Here is a 27,912-nt window from a genome sequence, read left to right as displayed (position 1 = left end):
AAATGATTTTTATTGGCAACTGTAACAGTTAAAAACTTTACATGTATTTTGCATGTTTTGAAACCAATAAAGAGAATTTAAACAAAACACTAAGATACAAAGTTTTATTTTCTTGCAGTGTTTGAAAATATATGACTACTACTCCCATTGACTGCATGGTAAATCCTATTGACAGCCTCACTCACATCAAAGAGCCTTTCTTTCCAGAAACTGAAGATTTATAGGTTTATTTGGAGTCAGGACAATTCTTGCCATAGGTGTGACGTTTCCACCTTGAGGATCTGGATGGATCTCATACTTCTTAATAACCTAAGGATAAAATGACATGAAGACATCATATACAGGTATGGGGGGCTATGAAGGGATAGATATATAGTAAAACAAATCTGTGCAACTGCATAAAAAAAGGCTGCACTGAGTTCCCTCACTGCTTTCTAGATCTCTTCTTGCTGTCACTTACTTACACACAACTTACTTCAGACTGAAAGTTTTTACCTTTACTGATACACTGTAACAAAGAGGATATCTATCATTTCCACAAACTGTTCGACTGGTTATAGAGACATATCAGAATTTTTAAACGGGTGGAGGTCCAGGAGACGCCACCAAGGCCACTGCACTAAGCTGCCCCATCTTTTTAGCATTCAATGGGGGCCTATATACCATGAGTTCCTCAATGTCGAAGGTTTGTGAAAAAGGCACCTTTTAAAACAGAAGGTATCAGGTGTCCAATACGGTGCAAAAACAATAGGGTACCGTATTTCAGCCCCTGTGCTTGTGATCGGTGTGGGTCCCAGCTGTCAGATCCCCACCAATCTAATAGTTATTCCTTAGGCCTCATGCACACGACTGTGTTTTTTCACGGTCCGCAAAATGGGGTTCCGTTGTTCCGTGATCCGTGTCCGTTTTTTTGTGTCTTCCTTGATTTTTGGAGGATCTCCAGACCAGAAAAGTGAAAAAAAAAATCTAAGTCAAGTTTTCCTTGAAAATGATAGGAAAAAAAAAAAAAGGACACGGATCACGGACGCGGATGACAATCTTGTGTGCCTCCGTGTTTTTTCACGGACCCATTGACTTAAATGGGTCCGCGAACCGTTGTCCGTCAAAAAAATAGGACAGGTCATATTTTTTTGACGGACAGGAAACACGGATCACGGACGCGGATGACAAACGGTGCATTTTCCGAGTTTTCAACGGACCCATTGAAAGTCAATGGGTCCACAGAAAATCACGGAAAACTGAACAACGGACACGGATGCACACAACGGTCGTGTGCATGAGGCCTTATCCTGTGAATAGGTGACAACTTGATATACGTACCTAGAATATCCCTCCAGAAAACATGCTTAGGGGAGTCACTGTTATAGATTTTTCTTTATAAACAGCGCCACACCTGTTCACAGGTTATGTGTGGTATTGCAGCTCAGACCAAATCACTTATATGGAGCTGAGCTGCAGTACCAGACAACACATAGACAGGGGTGGTGCTGTTTCTGGAAGTAAGCGGTGACATTTTTATAATCCTGGACAAGCCCTATGAGCCATCCGGCTTTGGTAAGATATGGCCGATATGTATATGTCTCTCTTGGAGAACGTGAACTTACCCGGGACAAGGTCAAATGCATCTCCAGTTCGGCGATGCGACGCCCGACACAAGCCCTAACGCCGTAGCCAAATGGGATGTAGCTGAATGGGTTATTCTTCATCTTATGGTCTCGGAACCAGCGCTGAGGGAGGAACTTGTTTGGTTCTGGAAAATTGTTCTCGTCTCGAGATATGGCAAAATGATTCAAGGCAAACAGCGTCTACGATGGAGAGAAAACAAGATGGGGATCCAGCTAGAAATTCATCAGTGACCTGCGGCACGCCGGCTGCTCTGATACTACAACTCCCACTATGCACACTTCCTTGGCTGTTCTGAAAACTGGGGTCTCTTTTCCAGTGGTCTATAAAAACCAACCCCAGAAAAGGGTTCTGGCACCCTGATGTCCTACAAGTGTTGGGAAGGTGGTTGGGACCTAGTCTTAAAAAACATGGCTACTTGCTTCCAGAAACAGCACCACGCATGTCCATGGGTTGTGTCTGGTATTGTGGATCAGCTCAACTGAAGCGAATGGAGTTGAGCTGCAATTCCACATACAACCTGTGGACAGGTGTGGCGCTGTATATGAGCAGCCATATTCTTCTAATTCTGATATATAAGGTGATATTTTAATATTTTCAGATGCAGAGATACTAATTAGGTTTATTTTATTAATATGTCTTTAGACGGCTCGCTAAGATAATATGGAGAGAGTAGTGCAGAGTCTGAATGTGCCGAGTACACTCACATGTCTGGTGCCACAAATCCAGTTTTTGATATGCTTATTTTACGGTATTCGTTTATGATAAATGGAAAGTTTTGTTTAATATTTGGGTATTAAAAAAACTTTAATATACAGTTTCTTTGTTTTCAGTCCTCCAAGGAAACCCGCGATTGTACAATACCCTTCTATACCTCTGTACTGCAGTGTAGTGTGATTTTTCCCCACATCCCATTACACCTTGGTCACTACTGAGAGATTACTCCGATCGCAGCCTTTGCAGGCGAGTGTCAGTCGTATGGCACAGGCTGCACCTGTCGCCGGGTACGGGGGGCGCTCAGCTAGTGAGCCCACTCCATACTTTCCCTGGCGATCCTATGACATACAGTTATGTCATAGGTCGTTAAGGGATTGATATCCATTACAATCATGGCCAAGAGCAAGGGCACCGGGAGGCTTTGTGCGGTGTCGAAAGCCTCCGTGAGATAAGCATGATCTGTCCCTTTAAGAACTTACGTCTTTGGGGAACCAAAAGTCTCTGATGATGATCTCCTTCTCGACAGCGACTCTGGAATTAACTGGCACCACCGGATACATCCTGAATGAGAGAGGTCACACTGTCACCCTACAGCCGGAGATAAGTGACATATCTATAGGGCCTTTCATGCGGCAAAAGGGGTTATCCCACAAAAAGTATTACTATGCAATAAACCGGGTATTTTAAATAAAGTATTATTGCACTATAAAAGCAAGGCTTTTTTTTTCACATACATACATGCTGTTTATCCTCCTGGTCTACCTTATGCTGCATGGACTAACATGCTCAGTAATGTCCCTGCTCCCTTTCCAGCCCCTCAGTTCCACTTCATAGTGAAGGCCCCGGCCCCCCTAATTAATTTCATTCATTCATAGCAATCTATAGCTCCATCTCTCTAGACTGTAGTGAAGGAACTTTACATACCATTTGTATCCCTCAGGCTATGGGCTCTTTCACTCCAGTGTGTCTCTTGCAGAAATCGCGCTCCGTGTGAGAGAGGGATCGTGCGTTCTGGACTTACAGAAGCCTGCCTGACCTTTCTGTAACAGAATGATACTGACATGAAGCTGGACTTACAGAACCGCACGACGATCCCTCTCTTACAGGGAGCGCGATTACAGCAAGGGACACGCTCGTTTCAAAAAGCCCTATATGTGAGGGACTGTTTTTTATGCAGGGGAGGAAGGGGTTACCAAGAGGTGATTGCAATGTATCCTGGGAGATGCAGGCGCTCGATGAGCTGCTGCTGCCCACTCACAGAAAGGGAAGAACGTCCTTTAGATAAGCCATTAAAAAGACAAAAAAAGGGTGAAACTTATATGGATGCAGTGTTTTTGCATTGATATCGTTATTCCTCTTCCACGGGTCAGTGTATCATGGACCGCACACGTATCCACTGAGTTTAATGTGTTTTCTCAAACATCAGTGGTTTTCTGGTGACCGTGGGTCAGTGGCAAAACCAGAGAGACATGCAATACTTTGGTCAGTGATGAGGACACACCCATTGAAGTCTATGGGTCAGTGAAAAACATTTTTTGTTAGTGGTTTTCACGGACCGCTGGCAGGAGATGCTCTGGAAATTAATTTTCAGCCTCTCAGCGTCCATGGAATATGGATGACAAAGGGAGGGAAAAAAACGGGAAGCAGAGGGGAGCCCGGAACCTGCGCTATAAGCACGGACAGGCAGGAGTGCCAATCTGGGATGTTTAACGCTTTGCCTGCCGCATGTAAAGCGCTGACAGAGGGAGCAGACTCCCTCTGTCTTCCATCAGCATCCAGCATATGCGATCGCAGGGTGCAGATGCGTGTAAAGGCTGGCTGGGGTCTGATGTAGGCCCAAGCTTGCCTTGAGTAGTTTCCAGCAGGCTGGGGCTCTCTGGCGCAGCCTGCTGGTCAATGTCAGCATAGCACTGAAATAGTGCATTGCATTTTAATAAGGATAATGGATTGTATTTTAAAAGCAATCAGAATATTGTTTGTTATAGTCCTTGTGGGACTAAGTGCTAAGAAAAGTTTAAAAAAAATCCAGTAAGAAAAAAAAAAAAAAAAACTTTTCAATGAATAAAATAGCAAAAAAAAAAAAATGCATCCGTAATGACCTGAACTACATAAATATCATGGAAATTATCCCCTGCGGTAAACACCGTAAAAAAATATAATTGAAAAAAATGACATAATTGCTAACTTATTCTCAGTTGCCACCGAAAAACTAAATAACAAACGATCAAAAAGTGTAATTTATTCCAAAATGATACCAATAAAATCTAAGAGTCATCCAGAAAAAAAAATTTAAATAAAAATCAAGCCCACACACAACTCCATAGAAAGAAAAATATAAAAAAGTTATGGGTCTTCAGAAGTGGCGATGCAAAAAGATTTTTTCCTTTAAAAAAAAGGGTTTTTATTGCGCAAAAGTAGTAAAACGTAAAAAAAAAACTACACGTATGTATTTGGTATAGCTGTAATCGTACTGACCCAGAGAAGATAGATATTATGTTATTTGTATTGAAAAATTAACGCCGTCAAACTTATAACGGAAAAGCCCAGCGGCAGTATTGCTGTTTTTCCCATCTCCCGCCTAGCAAGAGTTAATAAAAGTTAATCAGAAAGTTGTGTACCCCACAAAGGCGCCATTAAAAACTACAACTTGTCCCACAAAAAACAAGCCCTCATACAGCTATATGGAAGGAAAAATAAAAAGTTATGGCGCTTGGAACGCGACGATGAAAAAAATGAAGAAAAAAACGCTTTGTCAGTAAGGCCCAAAACAGGCTGGGCACTAAGGGGTTAAAGGAATAACTATAATTTGAGGGGGGGGGGGGGAAAGAATAAAACCGACCGTAGCGTTTCTTTAATGACGGCCTTCAGCAGCGGCATCCTGGCGATCTCCTCAGCAGTGGGAACACCTTCTCCTGGGACAATGGAGGTCACCTCCTCATAGAGAGATCCCTGGGTCTCCTGGTCTTTCGCGAGGTGGTAGAGGGCCCAGGACAAGGTGTTTGAAGTCTGAGATGGGGAAATACAGGATATTTGGATGGCGGCCTTCCTATACCAGCAGCGTAAAAATAACCACACTAAGCAGAATCGAATTACAGGTGCCATGCATGATATAGTACCGCCATACACTGCAGAAGTAATATACCGAAGCTTCTCTGTCCTGACAGAGTTTCATGTACCTTTCTATCACCGTCTGATAATCCAGAAGATCTATAATCCAGCACCTACCGGGTCCTATTGGTTTGGAATTTGACAGTATTTGTGTGTCAGATTCTCCCATCCTGCGCCCCCAGCTGATGCGGCCCCTCTTCTAGGCCTTCTCTCAGTACACTAGTAGACAGCTGTGTTCAGAATAATAGCAGTGTGTTTAAAAAAGTGAATAATGTTCAAAATCCTTCTAATAGCTTTTATTTCCATCCACACAGATGCATTGGGGACACTAGACCTTCTATTCCAAATCAAAACATGAAGAAAAATATATCAAATTAGTGTTGTTCCTCTAAAACAAATTGAAGAAAAGTGAATATTAGACTGTTCAAAAAAATAGCAGTGTTTGTCTTCTTCTTTACAAACTCAAACATTCACTATATAAACTGAAGAATGTTGGAAGACTTTGCTTTCCTTTGAATCACTAATATTTAGTTGTATAACCGCTGTCTCTGAGACCTGCTGGACGTCTGTGCTGCTCGGAGTCACCACCTTCTGCCTCTGTGACCAGGTTCTCCAGCCCAGGAGGATTGGACCACATTCCACAGTTCTTCTCTATTTCTCGGTTTTGCCTCAGAAACTGCATTTTTGATGTCACCCACAAGTTTTCTATTGGATTAAGATCCGGGGATCGGGCCGGCCGCTCCGTAACGTCAATCTTGTTGGTCTGGAGCCAAGATGTTGCCCGTTTACTGGTGTGTTTGGGGTCGTTGTCTTGTTGGAACACCCATTTCAAGGGCATTTCCTCTTCGGCATAAGGCAGCATGACCTCCTCCAGTATTCTGATGGATTCAGACTGATCCATGATCCCTGGTCTGCGATAAATAGGCCCAACACCGTAGTATGAGAACATCCCCATATCATGATGCTTGTCCACCATGCTTCGCTGTCTTCACAGTGTCCTGTGGCTGAATTCAGTGTTTGGGGGTCGTCTGACAAACTGTCTCCGGCCACTAGACCCAAAGAGAACAATCTTACTTCCATCAGTCCACAGAATGTCTCTTCAGGCCGTCAATGTGCTCTTTGGCAGATTGTAACCTCTTCAGCTCATGTCTTTTCTTCAGCAGTGGGACTTTGCGGGGGCTTCTTGCAGATAGCTCGGCCTCACATAGGCGTCTTCTCATTGTAACAGGACTCACAGGGAACTTTACACCTTCTTTCATCTTCCTGGAGCTGATTGTTGGCGGAGTCCTTGCCATTTTGGCTATTCTTCTATCCATTCGAATGGTAGTTTTTCGCTTTCTTCCACGTCTTTCAGGATTTGGTTGCCATTTTAAAGCATTTGCGATCATTTTAGCTGAGCAGCCGATCATTTTCTGCACTTCTTTATATGTTTCCCCCTCTCCAATCAACTTTTTAATCAAGGTACGCTGTTCTTCTGAACAATGTCTGGAACGACCCATTGTCCTCAGAATTTTTTAGAGAGAAACACACTGTAACCGGCATGTACAACATTTGCTGCCTTCCTTCCTTAAAGGGCTTCTGTCAGCCCACTAAACCTTTTTTTTTTTTTTTTTTTATATTAATCCCTACACTGCAAGCTCCCTGTACATAAGCTAAATATTCATTTTTGTTCAGTAGATTCTGTTAAAAATCAAGATTTATAATATGTAAATTACCTTGCTACCAGCAAGTAGGGCGGCTACTTGCTGGTAGCAGCCGCATCCTCCTCTCATCATGACGCCCCCTCCGCCGTTTGATTGACAGGGCCAGGGAACGGGATTGTTCTCTGCTGGCCCTGTTTGAATTCTAAATATTGCGCCTGCGCCGTACCTGTCTTTAATCGGCAGCAGGCGGACTGAGGCGGCCGTTCTCTCGGCCGCTCCATCCTCAATGCGCCTGCGCCGATGACGTCACATCTACACCCGGCGCAGGCGCATTGAGGATGGAGCGGCCGAGAGAGCGGCCGCCTCTCAGTGCGCCTGCGCCGATTAAAGACAGGTACGGCGCAGGCGCGATATTTTGAATTCAAACAGGGCCAGTAGAGAACAATCCCGTTCCCTGGCCCTGTCAATCAAACGGCGGAGGGGGCGTCATTATGAGAGGAGGATGCGGCTGCTACCAGCAAGTAGCCGCCCTACTTGCTGGTAGCAAGGTAATTTACATATTATAAAACTTGATTTTTAACAAAATCTACTGAACAAAAATGAATATTTAGCTTATGTACAGGGAGCGTGCAGTGTAGGGATTAATATTAACCCAAAAAAAAAAAAACGGTTTAGTGGGCTGACAGAAGCCCTTTAAATAAGGCCAATAATTGTCACCTGTTTTTCAAAGAATGAATGACCTCACTCATTGAACTCCGCACTGCTATTATTTTGAACATGCCTCTTTCAATTAGTGATTGAATTACACAGAATCAGCAGCATGCATGTCATGACTGTTGGGTTTCTGTTAATCTACTACACCTGCTAGTAAATTATTTGCCATGTAGAAATATCATTTCTACCAAAAACAGTGATTGATCAGGTTAGTGATGTCTGGCTGCTATTATTTTGAACACAACTGTATGTACCCTAATGCGGCTGGCACTGCTTGTTTTAGTCTTGTACTGACATAGCTGGTGCTGATACATTTACATTTTTCTACCATCTTCACCAAACAAATCGACTCTGCATATTGTATATAGGTGCTGGTAGTTAGCCAGCACTACCACTACCATATGGGCACTGCTACGTCATAGTCTTTTATATTTCAGGGTTATTCTAGCGATGTATGGCGGTGCAACCATCTTGACCTCCAGGACACCAGTGTTGGTTCTCTGGTTGCACAGCAAAAAAATATTTAACTCCTTACTGTGTCGACTCCAGCAAACAGCAGCTCAGCGATGCTGCCATACACCTCCTTCATGGTCAGTTTGCCGCTGGACAGCAGGTAGGTCAGGTACTCCCCCTGCACCTCTTCCCCACGATCCAGATTCTCTTTTATCTTCTGCATTTTCTGGTCGATCAGCTTGTTTCCTTGGGAAGTGAAAGGTTAATAAAAAGTGAACATAACATCTCAGTGCTGCGCAGAGTATTTCAGGAGAGGGTGCACTGGACTTGTGGGAAGCAGAGACCTGTCCACTCTTGTGAGGACAGGGGAGGAGGGGGATGGAGACATATGTGAGGTCACAGACCCAGAGTTAGGCCTCACGCACGTGGCTGTTGTGCGGCCGTTCCAAGCGGTCCCCAATGCACGGGCAACATCCGTGCAGCGGGCCGGACCCATTCAACTTGAATGGGTCTGGGGTATGTCCGCACCGCAAAAAAATATGACATGTCACTCCATAGTGCTTCCGGTGTTTCGTTCCGTGACTCCGTTCCGCATCTCCGGAATTGTGGACCCATTCAAGTGAATGGGTCCACATCCGTAATGCGGGGTGCACACGGCCGGCGGCCTTGATTTGCCGACCCGCCGTTTGCGGAGGTGTGCATGAGGCCTTACAGAGTGGAAGGAGCAGGTTAACCAGCAGCGCAGAGTCTTTCAGGAGCAGAGTATGCTGATCTTGTAGAAGAAGTCACAAACTGATAGTTAGGGCTCATGCACACGACGGCTGGGAAATGGCGGATCTGCAAAACACAGATACCGATCATGTGCATTACGCATTTTGTGGAATGGAACGTCTGGCCCCCGATACACCAGTTCTATCCATGTCTGTGATGCAGACAAGAATAGGACATGTTCTATTTTTTTTTTTTGTGGAGCCGCGGAACGGACTGTGGTAAGGTGAACAGGAAAGTGTATGGTAGAGTCCTGGAAGGGGTGTATATCGCACCCAGCTTCCTCAACTGGGTGAGGTAAATAAAATCCAGAAGGTTAAAATGGTCTCAGCAATGTGTAGGTTGCGGAGAGAGTTTTGTTAAGTTTATGGGCTGGATTTTATTGGACTGGGGAAGGTAGGATTGGTAGAGGGACCTCCCCAGTCCACCCTATTCCGGGACAGGTTTTCTCCTAGCCTGAGGGATCCCAGCTGAAGCCAGCTGGGATCATGAAGGGGAAATAAAGCACAGTCCAGGCTGTCAGTCTGGGGGAGGAATGCCTGGAGAAAGTCTGGGAAGCTGGCTAGAGAAGCCGAGTGCTCTGTGTGAACGGTGTTCAATAGGTGAGTTAGGATCTTCACTGTATTAGCCAGAGCCCAGACGGGCAGGGGTTTATTTTAGTTTGGTTTATGTTTTGTGGTGCTGGACCTTCACCTAAGGCCTCATGCACACGACCGTTGTGTGCATCCAGGTCCGTTTTTCCGTGATTTTCTGCGGACCCATTGACTTTCAATGGGTCAGTTGAGAACTCTGAAAATGCACCGTTTGTCATCCGTGTCCATGATCCGTGTTTCCTGTCCGTCAAAAAAATAGGACCTGTCCTATTTTTTTGATGGACAATGGTTCGCGGACCCATTCAAGTCAATGGGTCCGTGAAAAAACACGGAGGCACACAAGATTGTCGTCCGTGTCCGTTTTTTTTCCTATCATTTTCAAGGCAAACTTGACTTAGATTTATTTTTTTTTCACTATTCTGGTCTGGTGATCCTCCAAAAATCAAGGAAGACACACGGAAGAAAGAACGGACACTGATCACGGAACCCCGTCTTGCGCACTTACCCAGTAAATTATAACTGGGGTTGCCTATATTGCCAGAGTGTGATAAATAAAGCAGCATTTGGACTTTAACCCTGTGGTCTGCAAGAGAATCTGTCATCGCCGCCCAGCCTGAGAGCGTAACCCCTTACAGGACATACGGCTGTGGACAGCACACGGTGTGCTGTCCGCATCTTTTGCGGCCCCTTTGAAGTGAATGGGTCCACATCCGATCAACAAAAAAAATGCAGGTCAGATGCAGAAGTTCTTCAGCAGCACAGAGTATTTTAGGAGGAGAACGTGCTGATTCTGAAGGAAGTTGCAGACTAGGAGTTAAACAATTGAAAAGGCAGAGTCCCCAGCAGCACAGATTATTTCAGGAGATGAGAAAGACGTTGCACACTAAGGCCTCTTTCACACGGGCGTCAGTTTTTTTGCCCGGATAAGAGCCGGGTGCGTTGCGGGAAAATGCAAGATTTTTCCGCGCAAGTGCAAAACATTGTCATGCGTTGCACTCGCATGAGAAAAATCGCGCATGTTTGGTACCCGAACTTCTTCACAGAAGTTCGGGCTTGGGATTGATGTTCTGAAGATTGTATTATTTTCCCTTATAACATGGTTATAAGGGAAAATAATAGCATTCTGAATACAGAATGCATAGTAAAACAGCGCTAGAGGGGTTAAAAAAAAATAAAAAAAATTTTTAACTCACCTTAGTCCACGTGATCGCGAAGCCGGCATCTCCTTGTGTCTCCTCTGCACTGAACAGGACCTGGGGTGAGCTGCTCCATTAAATACCGGTTAAGGACCTTTGATGACGTCACTCCGGTCATCACATGGTATGTCACATGATCTTTTACCATGGTGATTCACCATGGTAAAAGACCATGTGATGACCGGAGTGACGTCATCAAAGGTCCTTAACCGGTATTTAATGCAGCAGCTCACCCCTGTTCAGCGCAGAGGAGACACAAGGAGATGCCGGCTTCGCGATCAAGTGGACTAAGGTGAGTTAAAAAATTTTTTTATTTTTTTTAACCCCTCTAGCGCTGGTTTACTATGCATTCTGTATTCAGAATGCTATTATTTTCCCTTATAACCATGTTATAAGGGAAAATAATAATGATCGGGTCTCCATCCCGATCGTCTCCTAGCAACCGTGCGTGAAAATCGCACCGCATCCGTACTTGCTTTCGGATGCTATGCGATTTTCACGCTTCCCATTCACTTCTATGGGGCCTGCGTCGCGTGAAAATCGGACAATATAGAGCATGCTGCGATTTTCACTCAACGCACAAGTGATGCGTGAAAATCACCGCTCATGTGCACAGCCCCATAGAAATGAATGAGTCCGGATTCAGTGCGGGTGCAATACGTTCACCACATGCATCGCACCCGCACGGAAAACTCGCCCGTGTGAAAGGGGCCTAACAGTTAAGCCTCATTCACACGTCAGTGTTCACCGTATGTGCTCTGTACGTGTTCTCCACGGACAGCACGCATCCCCATTAATTTTAATGTGTGTATTCAGACATCAGTGTTTTAGCACGGTCCGTCTTTTTAGCACGGATGGACGCTCTATTTGGTCCATGTTCACGGATCCATCACCTCCATTATACTCTATGGGTCCGTAAAAACCACGGATGCAACACAGATGCTATCCGTGTTGCATCCGTGTTACACGGATCATTCAGAAGAGATGCTTTGAAGATAATTTTTCAGCTGTTCAGTGTCAGTGAAACACGGACAGCAAAAAACGGACACACGGACCCAACATGGATGCTTCACGGACAGCTTCACGGGGGCATCACTGACCACCTGCTCATGGATTTTGTTCCAGCAGCACAGAGTATTTTAGGAGGAGAGTGTGCTAATTTTGTAGAAAGTCACACAGAGTAAGGTTACATTCACACGACCGTACTGTCATGCAGATCTGTAAATTGTGGATCTGCAAAACATGCGGACCGCACGTGGCCGCCGATATCGCAGAAAATGCCAATTCTTTTCTGCAATTACAGACAAGAATAGGATATGCTCTATATTTTTTGTGTGGCCACGAAACCGAACTATGGATACGGACAGCACATGGTCTGCTGTCCGCATCTTTTGTGGCCCCACTGAAATGAATGGGATGCAGACTCATACATATGGTCATGTGAATGAGCGCTTAAACAATAGAAGGTACAGTGTTCCCCAGTAGCACAGAGTGTTTAAGCGGAGGAGTGTGCCGATCCTGTCGGAGGTGGCAGACACAGTGACATAGTGGGAGGGCCGGGTTCTCACCACAGGCACACTTGTAATACCATGTATAACTAGACAGATGGACAGACAGACTGTGGGGACACTCTGCCCCTGCGCTGGGGTCGCACTGAACATTTGTTATACTGTAACTCACCAAATGCAAAGATGTTGTCCCAGCTTTCTATGTAGCGCTTGTAATAGGGGAGAATATTTTGGGTCCATGCAGGTAAGACTGGGATAATAAGGGTATATTTCAGCATGGTCCCTATAGAGTCAATGAATTTCTTGGTCTCAGGAGGAATGTTCTTCTCCAAGCAGCCGATACGCGTCTCAAACAGAATATACGAAATTCCTAAATACAATAAAATTTATTTTTATGGAGTTTAATCTCATTAATCACTGTATAAACTGAAATTTCCACAACTTTCTAATAGACTTTGTTTAACTCCTAACTATTTACAAGATCTCTGCTTGCTGTCAGTGAATGAGACCAGTGTTTTCATTCAGAGGCAACGATCCTGTACGTAGCGGTCAGGAAAGCAGTGGATACAATTGTATCCAGCCTAGACAATGCTCTGTGAGCTGCACATCTCTCTGGCAGTTCGCTACAATGTATCAGTCTGGAGTCCAGGATGTTTCACAGAGCATTTTCTGGCCTGGATACATTTGTATCCACTTCTCAGCTGAGAGCAGGAGGAGCTGAGCACAGGTTTACTGCCTCTGAATGGAAAGAGTGGTACTAATGGAATGGATGGAAGCTGTATCAGCTGTCAGGGTCACATGCTGGGGCTTGCAGCTTTTTAAGGAATTCAGTGCTCATTTTCCCAGTCACATGATTTTAATAGCTTCATGTTTTTCCCATGTAATAAGAATAGATGCTCCAGAATTGTTATGTCTCTATGTTGTGCCATCCCTTTATTATTCCTGCTAGAAGTTATGAATGAATTGCTAGCAGTCTGCAGTAAGGGTACAGAGGGGTGTTACCAGTTGGGGGGGGGGGGGGGTGGTGTGTATCTGCACAGACTATCCAATCAGTGTTGCCACTTTCAGACTGTGCAGGGACACCCCCCCAACTTGTTACCACCCCTCTGTACCCTTACTGCAGACTGCCAGCAATTCATTCATAACTTCTAGCAGGAATAATAAAGGAATGGCACAACATGGAGACTGTATGAAGCTATTAGCACAGGCCGGTCAGGAGGTCCTCTTGAAACAAAATCTACAAAAGTTTCCAGAACAAAACAATTCATGGGCGATCCAACTATCTTTATAGAACAGAACCTGTCAGAAGCATTTCCCCCCCCAAATCACCGCCACTACCTGACCGCTCTGATCCCCTGCTTTCTGGAGGGGTCCTTTGTATCCTAATCAGGTGTCTCATTTGACACAAAAGGCTTGTTAATTAAATATGCAAATTAACTGTTTATAGTCATGAAGGTGGAGATACCGAGAATTCAAGCTGTCCGTACAGGGAATGTCAACTGCCCTACAACATCCCTAAGGAACTAATGGGAAAGGTTGGTGGCTGCACCCGCCACATATTTCGCTGCGGTTTGCCCTTTGGCAGAAGGTGGAAGAAAATGAAATTGCAATATAAGACTATCAGGGACAAGAGCTACAACCGGCTTACCCTCAAATGCAAACCTATAGAAGGCGTTTGCAATGTCGTTGACCATGATCCCAGAGGGGGATTCCTTCCTCATGTCATCCAGCGTGTCCAGGAAATCTGTTACCACTTCGTTGACCGCCCCGGTGTACAGCACGGCCTCTGCGGGCTTCAGCATCCGTTTATTCAGAATGGAGCGCAGCGTTTGCCATTGGTGACCTTCTCTGCAGAAAGAGCGGGTTTATTACAAGACAATTAGGCTGCCATCAGAGGGGTCTAGTAGAGAATTTCTCCGGCATGCACGCTCAGCTGAGCCGAGTGTGCATGTGTAGAGAGAGTGAGATATGAGTATTCGCTGAAAGGTATCTGATGTGTATGAAACAGATTAACCTTTCAGAAAAAAAAAAAAAGATCCTCTGAATTGTGACTGCAGCTCTGGCTGTGACTGGAGTATATAAATTGGTTCACACTTTCAGGGTGGATTATGCACATGAATGGGCTTTTTACAACTCTATTCATATGCAGCAGAAAATATCTGAATAGATTTGTGGTGCCTCTGTCATGGAGATAAGCAGCATGTTACTTAGGCCTCATACACACGGCCATTGTCCGGCTGTGCCCAGCGGGTCCTGGCCATGTGCACCCCATATCACAGATGCGGAGCCATTCATTGTTTTGTGCCACTGCACTGCAAAAAGGTAGTGCATGCACTACTTTTTTGCAGTGTGGATGGATCACGCCCCATTCAAGTTGAATGGGTCTGGATCGTCTGCAGAATCCGCACGGATGTTGCCCGTGCATTGGGGACCACAGCCGATCAACGTCTGTGTGCATGAGACCTTATTCTGCATGGAAAATCTAAGTATTAGAACCAATAAATGACAATGACCTCATGTGCATCTGCAGAACGCCCACGGCAGGAATGAAACATGCAAATCCTGCACATGTAAATGTAGACTAAGAATACTCCGCTCACTGCTAGAGCTGCTACTTTCTGCACTCTATGTAAGATGTGACGTCTCACTGTTGCCCTCTAGTGTCTCTACACAGTATGCTCCACTGTAGTGAATGGCTGTAACACATCACTGCAGATTTCATTCCTCCCAATTGATGAAGCGCAACATGAACATACTCAGTAAAAGGGCCCAGACCGAGGCCTCTCAGTCTCCGATAGACTTTCCAGAGCTCCATGTCACTCCTCATTGGATACTTCCCCTCCTGGCGCAGCAACAGCTCCAAGAGATCGGCGTCAGCAATATTCACCGTTGTATATGCTCCGAAGGAAGATTTCCACATAGGGCCATACTTCTTTTTATAGACGGCCTGCAAAACCAGATGGATATCAGATCATCCAGCACCGCACAGCAGACAGCGGCCACCCCTTCATATTCAAGAGCAACTCATACAGAAGGGCGACGTCTGTCCCATCCTAATGGTTAAGAGGTGCCGAAGTTTGCCTCTCTACCAGAACCTCAATACTAGCAATCAAGGGGAGAAGACCAACCAGAGGGTCATGTTGCCAAAGGAATGGCATGGGGAAGGGGGTGGCGGGTGGGAAATGCCACCCCCACCACAGTATTCAACTGCATCACTGTCCTGAGGCCGGTGATACAGACAAATTCAGGAGGGAGATCTGCATAAGTGCCGGGTGCTCCTAGAATTAATGCTGAGAGTATCAGATCTTTATGTACCCGGCCAGTGTCCATAAGGAGAGCTTGGGCGGCCCCTAGGCATCAGCCCACCTGGAAATTTCCCTATAGGGTCTATGGCCAGTTTGCCATGAGAATCAAAATGTGGAAAATAGGATCAATGTTAAAGGGGTTATCCGAGACTAAAAGATGTCCCTGCACACAGTGGGTCCGCAGTATGCGGGCACTGTCAGTGTGGTCCCCGCATCACGGATGCGGACCCATTCACTTGAATGGGTCTGTAATCTGGAGCTACGGTGAGGAACGGAGGAATCACTACGGAGTATTTCCGCAAGGTTTCTGTGCATGCCTCCGCACCGCAAAAAAAATACAACTAAATTTAATTCCAGTTAAATGGGGCTGGAAAATCGGCCTCAAAATCTCCCCCTAAAAACTTAAAAACCTACCCTTAGGCCCCTTGGAGACGAGCGTTCCTCCCGCAGCGAGTCCGCACCGCAGCACCCGGCCTGACCTCCAATCGCTATCCAGAGTCACATAGCAATATATTGATTTATGATGATATGTAACCCTTACAGTTCTGGAATGTACTCGATTACACTGACAGCATTATGCCAGCGCTATCCAGTACATTCCAGAACTGTAAGGGTAACATAGCATTACATTGATTTATGATGCTATGTGACTCCCGGCAGCGATGGGAGGTGAGGCCGGGTGCTGCGGGAGGAACGCTTGTCTGCAAGGGGCCTTAGGGCTCTTTCACACGAGCGGATCCCGTGCGGTAATCCGCTGCATGAAAGAGAGCCAAGCCCCGTTCCTGACAGCAGAGACACGGAGCAGTAACATGACTGACAATCCTCGGTGCCTCTGTGACCTTTTTGCTACAAAATCACAGTGACAACTTTATCACGCTGTGATTTTATAGTAAAAAGGTCACAGAGAGGCACCGAGGATTGTCAATTATGTTACTGCTCCGTGTCTCTGCTGTCAGGGCTTGGCTCTCTTTCACGCAGCGGATTACCCGCACGGGATCCGCTAGTATGAAGGAGCCCTTACTTTTTGCCATGAGCTAACAAAAGTATGGCTGCACAACATTTCACATACAAACAATAGAACGGAGAAACGGGGATCGCCCTGAATATTGTAGGCTTAGATAAGTCCAAGAGAGGCGGTTCTGTTAGGCCTCTTTCACACGGGCGAGATTTCCGCGCGGGTGCAATGCGTGAGGTAAATGCATTGCACCCGCACTGAATCCAGACCCATACATTTCTATGGGGCTGTGCACATGAGCGGTGATTTTCACGCATCACTTGTGCGTTACATGAAAATCGCAGCATGCTCTACTTTGTGCATTTTTCACGCAACGCAGGCCCCATAGAAGTGAATGGGGCTGCGTGAAAATCGCAAGCATCCGCAAGCAAGTGCGGATGCGGTGCGATTTTCATGCACGGTTGCTAGGAGACGATCGGGATGGGGACCCGATCATTATTATTTTCCCTTATAATATGGTTATAAGGGAAAATAATAGCATTCTGAATACAGAATGCTTAGTAAAATAGGGCTGGAGGGGTTAAAAAAATAAAATGAACTCACCTTAATCCATTTCCATTCTCTTCTGCCTTCATCTTTGCTGTGCAGTAGGAAAAGGACCTGTGGTGACGTCACTGCGCTCATCACATGGTCCGTCACATGATCCATCACCATGGTGATGGACCATGTGATGAGCGCTGTGATGTTATCAAAGGTCCTTTACCCAGGTCCAGTAGAAAGATGAGAAGCCGGGCTGTGCGAACAAGTGGATTAAGGTGAGTTAAATAATTTTTTATTTATTTTTTAACCCCTCCAGCCCTATTGTACTTTGCATTCTGTATTAAGAATGCTATTATTTTCCCTTATAAACATGTTGAAAATAATACAATCTACACGACACCTAACCCAAACCCGAACTTCTGTGAAGAAGTTTGGGTACCAAACATGTTGATTTTTCTCATGCGCGTGCAAAACACATTAAAATGTTTGCACTTGTGCGGAAAAATTGAGCATTTTCCCGCGACGCACCCGCATTTTATCCGGCCTAAATCCATGACGCCCGTGTGAAAGAGGCCTTAGTATTAGGTAACCATCTGCGGAAGCCATCTTGACGCCTGGTAGATGGACCTGACACACGTTTGATCACAAATGTGCACAAAGCTTCTATTTTTTCATTTATAGTAGGTATAATACCATTTTCATTTAGAATGATCCCCATTTCTCTGTTCTATTGTTTGTATGTGAAATGTTGTGTAGCCATGCTTTTATTAGCTTTCTGCATGCTCGCTTTATGGATCTGCACCCGTGACCATGAATGTGCGAGTCTAAATTGTCTTGTAGTATTTTATCATGAGCTGTTAGATATTTTAGAATCCATGTTTTCCTTAACTGAGGGCAAAGGTTCATTTGGCTGCCCCTCCCATGCATCTACATACCCTGGTAAAGTAGCTTGCAGGCACCCCCTGGCACTGGCACCCGTCCCAGCAGCCCCCCCTAGCTGTGCCTCAGTCTGAGAGATGTCAGCATGTACAGATCTGCCCCATGTGTATCAAAGTTTACTAATAAAAGGCAACAAAGTAACAAAAAGCAGCTGGATCTAAATAAGCAGCTTGAAATACTTGGGGGCATTGCAGACCTGGAGAGAGGCTTAGACTTCACTGTGCAGGCGCTGACTGGGGTCAGTGAAATGGAGGTGGGAGGAGGAGGGCAAGATCAGGACTATCAGATCAGCAGTTGGGTTAATGTAGGAAGAAGGGGTAAAGGGAAAAGTGCCAGGGAGGCTAGTCCTGAGCTAGCACGCCCTAGTAAATATGCCTGTTTGGCTGATATTAGGGATGAAAGTCTAGGGCCAGCAACACTGCAACCGGGCGTCTCTCCTAGCACCCAGGAGGATGAGCGCTGCAGGACGGATGGGAAAAGGAGTGCAGCAAAGGTCAGACAGATACTGGTGGTAGGGGACTCTATTATTAGGCGGACAGACAGGGTCATCTGTTGCAGAGACCGCGAATGCCGAACAGTGTGTTGTCTGCCGGGTGCTCGGGTTCGGCATATTGCGGATCGGATTCACAGAGTGCTGAGTGGGGCTAGGGAAGACCCGGCGGTCATGGCACACATTGGCACCAATGACAAAGTCAGTGGAAGATGGAAAGTCCTTAAAAATGATTTTAGGGAGCTAGGTGAGAAGCACAAGTCCAGGACCTCCAAGGTAGTGTTTTCAGAAATACTACCAGTGCCACGAGCGTCACCAGAGAGACAACTGGAGCTTAGGGAGTTAAATAAGTGGCTCAGAAGCCGGTGCAGGAAGTAAGGGTTTGGGTTCATGGAGACTGGGACGACTTTGCGGTCGGTTACAGACTCTACAGTAGGGACGGGCTGCACACTAAGGCTGAGTTCACACGGGCGAGAATTCCGCGCGGGCGCAATGCGGGAGGTGAACGCATTGCACCCGCGCTGAATCTGGACCCATTCATTTCTATGGGGCTGTGCACATGAGCAGTGATTTTCACGCATTATTTATGTGTTGCGTGAAAATCACAGCATGCTCTATATTCTGCGTTTTTCACGCAACGCAGGCCCCATATAAGTGAATGGGGCTGTGTGAAAATCGCAAGCAAGTGCGGATGCGGTGCGATTTTCACGCACGGTTGCTAGGAGACGATCGGGATGGAGACCCGATCATTATTATTTTCCCTTATAACATGGTTATAAGGGGAAATAATAGCATTCTGAATACAGAATGCATAGTACAATTGCACAGAAGGGGTTAAAAAAATTAAATAAAAAATTTAACTCACCTTAATCCACTTGCTCGCGCAGCCGACATCTCTTCTGCTATGTGCAGGAAAAGGACCCGTGGTGACGTCACTCCAGTCATCACATGGTCCATCACATGATCCATCACCATAGTAAAAGATAATGTGACGGACCATGTGATGACCGGAGTGACATCACCACAGGTCCTTTTCCTGCACACAGCAAAAAAGAAGACAGAAGAGATGCCGGCTGCGCGAGCAAGTGGATTAGGTGAGTTAAATTATTTTTTATTGTACTATGCATTCTGTATTCAGAATGCTATTATTTTCCCTTATGATCATGTTATAAGGGAAAATAATACAATCTACCCAGCACCTAACCCAAACTCGAACTTCTGTGAAGGTTTGGGTACCAAACATGCGCGATTTTTCTCACGCGAGTGCAAAACGCATTATAATGTTTTGCACTCGCGCGGAAAAATCACGCATGTTCCCGCAACGCACCCTAAGGCCCCTTTCACACGGGCGAGTTTTCCGTGCGGGTGCGATGCGTGCGGTGAACGCACTGCACCCGCACTGAATCCTGACCCATTCATTTCTATGGGGCTGTGCACACGAGCGGTGATTTTCACGCATCACTTGTGCGTTGCGTGAAAATCGCAGCATGCTCCTCTTTGTGCGTTTTTCACGTAACGCAGGCCCTATAGAAATGAATGGGGTTGCGTGAAAATCGCATGCATCCGCAAGCAAGTGCGGATGCGGTGCGATTTTCACACATAGGTTCTAGGTGACAGTCTATTCACTGTATTATTTTCCCTTATAACATGGTTATAAGGGAAAATAATAGCATTCTGAATACAGAATGCTTAGTATAATAGTGCTGGAGGGGTTAAAAATAATAAAAAAGTTAACTCACCTTCTCCTCTTGTTCGTGTAGACGCCGGTCTGTTCTTTAGCTGTGGGCTGAAGGACCTGTGGTGATGTCAGATCACATGCTCCATCACCATGGTGATGGACCATGTGATTGGAGCATGTGATCTGACATCACCTCAGGTCATTCAGCCCACAGCTAAAGAACAGACCGGCATCTAGGCGAACAAGAGAAGGTGAGTTAACTTTTTTTTATTATTTTTAACCCCTCCAGCACTATTATACTAAGCATTCTGTATTCAGAATGCTATTATTTTCCCTTATAACCATGTTATAAGGGAAAATAATACAATCTTCAGAACATCAATCCCAAGCCCAAACTTCTGTGAAGAAGTTCGGGTCTGGGTACCAAACATGCGTGATTTTTATCACGCGAGTGCAAAACGCATGACAATGTTTTGCACTCGCGCGGAAAAATCGCGCATTTTCCCGCAACGCACCCGCCTCTTATCCGGGCAAAAAACATGACGCCCGTGTGAAAGAGGCCTAATGGGTGCAACTGCCCTAGGGGAAAAAATGGTTAGATGGCTGGAGGAGCTTTTAAACTAGGATCTGGGTGGGGGGGTCATACTAAGGGGGTAGATAGTGTAGATAGAGAGTGGGTTATAGAATAGGACAGTGGGGATTTAGTGGGGGCCGGGGTTAGCAAGGAAAATAGGGAGAAGACTGGGAATAACTATACATTTATAAAAAAATAGAACTGCTGGTAACAAGAACCTGTTACATACAAACATCAACCAAGGTAACCAAAAAATTCCGGATAATCACTTTACAGGTAATAGTAATTTAAAATGTATTTTCACAAATGCCAGAAGTCTAGCTAGCAAAACGGAGGAGTTGGAGGCCATGGCACTAGAAGAACACATAGATGTAGTTGGTGTGGCTGAGACATGGTTAGACTCTTCACATGACTGGGCTGTTAATATTAAAGGTTTTACACTATTTAGGAAAGATCCGGGTCAATAGAAAAGGTGGTGACGTGTGCCTGTATGTGAGGAGTGATCTGAAGACAAGTGGGAAAGAGGCAACTGTGGGTCCGGATGGTGAGGATGCGGAAACCTTATGGGTGGAAGTTCAAAGGGATATAAACACTGAAAAAATAATACTTGGTGTTATCTATAGACCCTCTAACATCACAGAGGAGATAGAAACGCAACTGTATAACCAAATAGAGCGGGCGGCACAGGCTGGCACAGTGGTCATAATGGGAGATTTTAACTTCCCAGACATTGACTGGGGTCATGGTTCCGCCTCAACCGCAAAGGGGAGAAAATTCCTCAACTTGCTGCAGGACCACTTTATGAGCCAGTTTGTAGAAGCTCCCACTGGGGCGATGCTCTGTTGGATCTGGTAATTTCTAATGATGCAGAGCTTGTTGGAAATGTTACTGTTCGAGATACACTAGGTAATAGTGACCACAATATAATTATATTCCCCCTAAACTATAAGAGGCAAACTCTGTCAGGCAGAGCAAAGACACTGAATTTCAAAAAGGCTAATTTCCCTGGGTTGAGGGCAGCATTTCAGGGCATAGACTGGGAGCAGCTACTGTCACATAATAAGGCCTCATGCACACGACCGTTGTGTGCATCCGTGGCCGTTGTGCCGTTTTCCGTTTTTTTTTTTCGCGGACCCATTGACTTTCAATGGGTCCGTGGAAAAATCGGAAAATGCACCGTTTTGCAGCCGAGGCCGTGATCCGTGTATCCTGTCCGTCAAAAAAATATGACCTGTCCTATTTTTTTGACGGACAACGGTTCACGGACCCATTCAGGTCAATGGGTCCGTGAAAGAACACGGATGCACACAAGATTGGCATCAGTGTCCGTGATCCGTGGCCGTAGGTTGCTTTCATACAGACGGATCCGAAGATCCGTCTGCATAAAAGCTTTTTCAGATCTAAGTTTTCACTTTATGAAAACTCATATCCGACAGTATATTCTAACACAGAGGCGTTCCCATGGTGATGGGGACGCTTCTAGTTAGAATACACTACAAACTGTGTACATGACTGCCCCCTGCTGCCTGGCAGCACCCGATCTCTTACAGGGGGCCGTGATCAGCACAATTAACCCCTTCAGGTGCGGCACCTGAAGGGGCTAATTGTACTATCATATCCCCCTGTAAGAGATCAGGGCTGCCAGGCAGCAGGGGGCAGACCCCCCCCTCCCCAGTTTGAATATCATTGGTGGCCAGTGCGGCCCCCCCTCCCTCCCTCTATTGTAATAGCTTGGTGGCCAGTGTGCGCCCCCCATTGGGCCCCCCCTTCCTCCCTCTATTGTAATAAATCGTTGGTGGCACAGTGTGCACCCCCCATCGGCCCCCCTCCCTCCCTCTATTGTAATAAATAGTTGGTGGCACAGTGTGCGCCCCCCATCGCCCCCCCCCTCCCTCTATAGCAGTAACAACATTGGTGGCCAGTGTGCAGCCTCCCATCTTCCCCCCCCCGATCATTGGTGGCAGCGGAGTTCCGATCGGAGTCCCAGTTTAATCGCTGGGGCTCCGATCGGTAACCATGGCAACCAGGACGCTACTGCAGTCCTGGTTGCCATGGTTTCTTAGCAATAGTACAATAGTAGAAGATTCATAGTTACCTGCTGGCTGCTGCGATGTTCGTGTCCGGCCGGGAGCTCCACCTACTGGTAAGTGACAGGTCTGTGCGGCGCATTGCTAAATGAACTGTCACTTACCAGTAGGAGGAGCTCCCGGCCGGTCACAGACATCACAGCAGCCAGCAGGTAAGTATAAATCTTCTACTATTGTACTATTGCTAAGTAACCATGGCAACCAGGGCTGCAGTAGCTTCCTGGTTGCCATGGTTACCGATCGGAGCCCCAGCGATTAAACTGGGACTCCGATCGGAACTATGCTGCCACCAATGATCGGGGGGGGGGGGGAGATGGGAGGCCGCACACTGGCCACCAATGTTGTTACTGTTATAGAGGGAGGGGGGGCCGATGGGGGCGCACACTGTGCCACCAACGATTTATTACAATAGAGGGAGGGAGGGGGGCCGATGGGGGGTGCACACTGTGCCACCAACAATTTATTACAATAGAGGGAGGGAGGGGGGGGGGCGATGCGGGGCGCACACTGTGCCACCAACGATTTATTACAATAGAGGGAGGGGGGGCTGATGGGGGGCGCACACTGTGCCACCAACGATTTATTACAATAGAGGGAGGGAGGGGGGGCAATGGGGGGGCGCACACTGTGCCACCAACGATTTATTACAATAGAGGGAGGGAGGGGGGGCGATGGGGGGTGCACACTGTGCCACCAACGATTTTATTACAATAGAGGGAGGGAGGGGGGGGGGCCCGCACTAGCCACCAATGATATTCAAACTGGGGGGGGGGGGGTTTGCCCCCTGCTGCCTGGCAGCCCTGATCTCTTATAGGGAGATATGATAGTACAATTAACCCCTTCAGGTGCAGTTAATTGTGCTGATCACAGGCCCCCTGTAAGAGATCGGGTGCTGCCAGGCAGCAGGGGGCAGTCATGTACACAGTTTGTAGTATATTCTAACCTGAAGCGTCCCCATCACCATGGGAACGCCTCTGTGTTAGAATATACTGTCGGATCTGAGTTTCACGATGTAGCTCATATCCGACAGTATATTCTAACATAGAGGCGTTCCCATGGTGATGGGGACGCTTCAAGTTAAAATATACCATCGGATTGGAGAAAACTCCAATCCGATGGTATAAAAGAACTCCAGACTTTACATTGAAAGTCAATGGGGACGGATCCGTTTGAAATGGCACCATATTGTGTCAACGTCAAACGGATCCGTCCCCATTGACTTGCATTGTAATTCAGGACGGATCCATTTGGCTCCGCACGGCCAGGCGGACACCAAAACGACTTTTTTTTCATGTCCGTGGATCCTCCAAAAATCAAGGAAGACCCACGGACGAAAAAACGGTCACGGATCACGGACCTACGGACCCCGTTTTTGCGGACCGGGAAAAAATACTGTCGTGTGCATGAGGCCTTATACAGAGGATAAATGAGAGAGCTTCAACTCCACATTGAGTAATTGCACCATTTTTTTTAATCCCTTTAGGTAACAAGTATAAACGGCTAAAATTAACACCCCCACCCCCCCCCCCCCCATGGCTTACAGCTACTGTAGAAAGGGCAATAAAAGACAAAAAGAGGTCATTTAAAAAATACAAATCTGAGGGGTCAGCTGTAGCGTTTGAAGATTACAAAGGGCTTAATAAAATCTGCAAAGAGGAGATTAGCAAAGATACAAAATGAACAGCAGGTAGCAAAAGAAATCTAAACAAATCCCCATTTTTTTTTTTTTTAATATATAAATGCTAAAAAACCTAGGTCTGAGCAGGTAGGTCCCCTAAATAACGGTAAAGGGGGGTAGTCACTGAGGATAAGGAAAAGGCAGAGTTCCTAAATAGTTTTTGTTTTAGCTCTGTATATACAAAAGAAGAGAAAGGAGCTGATATCTGTGGCATCGGGGCTGTTAGTACATCCAGTAATATACTCAATTGTGGATATGGTCCAAGAGAAGTTAAATAGGGTAAATGTAAACAAAACTCTGGGTCCAGATGGATTACACCCAAGAGTGCTTAAAGAGCTCTGTTCAGTCATTGCTGTGCCCCTGTTTTTTTTTAAGGATTCTTTAGGGACTGGTACAGTGCCAATGTCACCGCCAGCTCTCTGAAAGGTCTGGAAGACGTTCTTCTGTACCTCTTGCATGATGTTCTTTGTTTTGGTTTCACTTTGTCATCTCCTTTCCTTCTCCCAGCTGTCGCCTATTCACACTAATTGCCTCCCTTTATATTCCCTCCCATACTGCCTCACTTTGCGGTTTATACTACTTCCTGGATTGAAGTGATCACTGCTGGAGACTTCTGTTACTGCTTGTTCAGATAAGTCCTTTCTTGTATTGTGTTTCTTTGCTGGCTTGATTCTAGGTGACCCTGACTCCCCACGTATTAAGTGCAGGGAGCCGAGGGTCGTGTCCCCTCAGTATTATAGGGTTTTCAGGTGTCACACAGTCTAGGTACGAGGGCATGCAATCGTCTACCTCTGAGACCCTTGTATGTGCTTAGCAGTCAGGGTGAGCTCTTAGGGTTTTACAGGGGTCACCTTTATGCTCCTTAGTTTGGGATCAAGCCAGTCGGATGTTTATCCATAACTTCCAGCTATCTGCAATATCATCTGTGACAGTGATTGGCGCAAGGCAAACGTTGTGCCCATATTCAAAAAAGGATCAAGGTCCTCCACAGGTAATTATAGACCGGTTAGTTTAACTTCTGTTGTGGGGAAAATGTTTGAAGGAATCTTAAGGGACTATATACAGGAGTATGTGACTATAAATAATATTATAAGTGATAACCAGCATGGGTTTACCAAGGACAGAAGTTGTCAGACTAACCTGATTTGTTTTTATAAGGAGGTGAGTAGTAGCCTGGACAGAGGGGCAGCTGTGGATGTAGTGAGGTAAGTAGTAGACTGGACAGAGGGGCGGCTGTGGATGTAGTGAGGCAAGTAGTATCCTGGACAGAGGGGTGGCTGTGGATGTAGTGAGGTAAGTAGTAGCCTGGACAGAGGGGCGGCTGTGGATGTAGTGAGGTAAGTAGAAGCCTAGACAGAGGGGTGGCTGAAGATGTAGTGAGGTGAGTAGAAGCCTGGACAGAGGGGCGGCTGTGGATGTAGTGAGGTGAGTAGAAGCCTGGACAGAGGGGCGGCTGTGGATGTAGTGAAGTAAGTAGTAGCCTGGACAGAGGGGCGGCTGTGGATGTAGTGAGGTAAGTAGTAGCCTGGACAGAGGGGCGGCTGTGGATGTAGTGAGGTAAGTAGTAGCCTGGACAGAGGGGCGGCTGTGGATGTAGTGAGGTAAGTAGTAGCCTGGACAGAGGGGCGGCTGTGGATGTAGTGTTTCTGGATTTTGCTAAGGCTTTTGGCTATAGACGCTTAATAAGTAAAGTAAGGTCTATTGGCTTGGAAAGTAAAGTCTGTAATTGGACTGAGAACCAGCTGAAGGACCGAGTCCAGAGAGTTGTGGTCAGTGATTCCTATTCAGAATGGTCCCAGGTTATAAGTGGTGACCCCAAGGTTCAGTGCTGGGCCCGCTATTATTTAATTTATTTATTAATGATATCGAGGACTGGATTACTAGCACCATATCTAGTTTTGCAGATGACACTAAGCTGTGTAGAACTGTACGGTCAATGGAAGATGTCCATAAACTACAAGCCGACTGGGACACTCTGAGTGATTGGGCATCAACTTGGCAAATGAGGTTCAATGTGGACAAATGTAAAGTTCTGCAGCTTCATATGTCCTAGGGGAGGTAACACTGGGAGAGTCACATAGAGAAGGATTTGGGCGTCCTTGTAGATGGTAGATTAACTAACAGCCTACAATGTCAATCGGCTGCTTCTAAGGCCATCAGGATATTGTCATGCATTAAATGAGGCATGAACTCGCGGGGCAGGGATGTAATATCACCACTTTACAAAGCGCTGGTGCTGCCTCATCTGGAATACGCAGTCCAGTTCTGGGCACCAGTCCATAGAAAGGACGCACTGGAGATGGAAAAAGTACAGAGGAGAACGACTAAACTGATGAGGGGCCTGGAGGGTCTGAGTTATGAAGAAAGATTAAAAGAATTAAATTTATTTAGTTTTGAGAAGAGACGTCTAAGGGGGGACATGATAAACCTATAAAAATAATATATAAATGGGCTGTAAAAAAAATACGATGAAAAAAAGTTCCATCTAAAATACCCTCAAAAGACAAGGGGGCGCCGCCTCCGACTGGAGAAGAAAACATTCAGTTTCCAGAGACTTCAAAGCTTCTTTACTGTAAGAACGGTGAATCTGTGGAATAGACTCCTCCGGACGTGGTCACAGCGGGAACGGGGGACAGTTTCAAAAAGGGTTTAGATGAATTCTTAAAAGTAAACAACATTAATACTTATAAAAAGGTGTAGAAATCTGAGTCTCACTTCCTTCTGGGATTCGCGTCCTCACCTATCGCTTGGTGGAACTTGATGGACGTTTGTCTTTTTTCAACCGTATTAACTATGTAACTATGTAAAAAAGTATCCTCACCTACTGTGTCCTTCTCCCATACCTTGTAGATTGTGCGCCCCTTATCATATGTACAGCACCATGGAATGCATGGGGCTTAAATAATACATAATACTGATGATGATAATAATAAAGTAACACATGAAAGATGGTACATCAGCAGGACTCACCTGTATATCCTGTGAGTACAGCAGGTAGCCCCTCATAAAGATCCAGTAGAAGTTGGTGAGTAGGGAAGGTCCAGGCAAATCCTCAAATGTCTTCATCTTTTTGTCCCCCCTTTCTATTCCAGCAGCTGCAGCCCCATGCGAGGCTCTGGCCCGGAGGACCCTGCATGTCTGCAGCACTGGACTGATCCTGCTCCTAGACCCCAAGTAATAACAGCTCCTGCCAGCAGTCCTGATCATGGCTGCTGAAGGGACAGACCTTCCTATAGACTGTGATATGGCTGCTCCTTGTATAACCTCCCTCCCCCACCCTTTCATTGCCTAGAGCACATTAGACGACAGCCTGCAGACAGTGCATTGAGGAAATTCTACTGTA

The 27,912-nt window shown here is 46.1% G+C and overlaps 1 protein-coding gene across 1 annotated transcript; it reads right to left on the bottom strand.

Moving 5' to 3' along the window:
- On the bottom strand, window positions 1-27,912 carry LOC122944841 (sterol 26-hydroxylase, mitochondrial-like). The gene is made up of 9 exons (XM_044303521.1): window positions 27,540-27,912; window positions 15,080-15,270; window positions 13,972-14,171; window positions 12,496-12,693; window positions 8,341-8,504; window positions 5,180-5,346; window positions 2,820-2,901; window positions 1,605-1,805; window positions 1-309 (listed from the first exon to the last, which is right to left on the bottom strand). The coding sequence occupies exons 1-9, from the start codon at window positions 27,852-27,854 to the stop codon at window positions 187-189; spliced, it is 1,641 nt and encodes a 546-aa protein (XP_044159456.1). The 5' UTR covers window positions 27,855-27,912; the 3' UTR covers window positions 1-186.

Source organism: Bufo gargarizans, chromosome 8, assembly GCF_014858855.1.
Source record: "Bufo gargarizans isolate SCDJY-AF-19 chromosome 8, ASM1485885v1, whole genome shotgun sequence".
NCBI classification, from domain to species: domain Eukaryota; kingdom Metazoa; phylum Chordata; class Amphibia; order Anura; family Bufonidae; genus Bufo; species Bufo gargarizans.
The sequence above is the reverse complement of the archived record's forward strand: the minus strand, read 5'-3'. Positions and strand labels throughout refer to the sequence as shown.

Coding starts and splice junctions, on each gene's coding strand:
- LOC122944841 (XM_044303521.1), bottom strand. CDS start 27,854: ATGAAAGGGTGGGGGAGGGAGGTTATACAAGGAGCAGCCATATCACAG. Junction 8,505..12,495: donor GGACAACATCTTTGCATTTG/GTGAGTTACAGT, acceptor TCACTTCCCAAG/GAAACAAGCTGATCGACCAG. Junction 5,347..8,340: donor TGTTTGCTGGAGTCGACACA/GTAAGGAGTTAA, acceptor TCCCCATCTCAG/ACTTCAAACACCTTGTCCTG.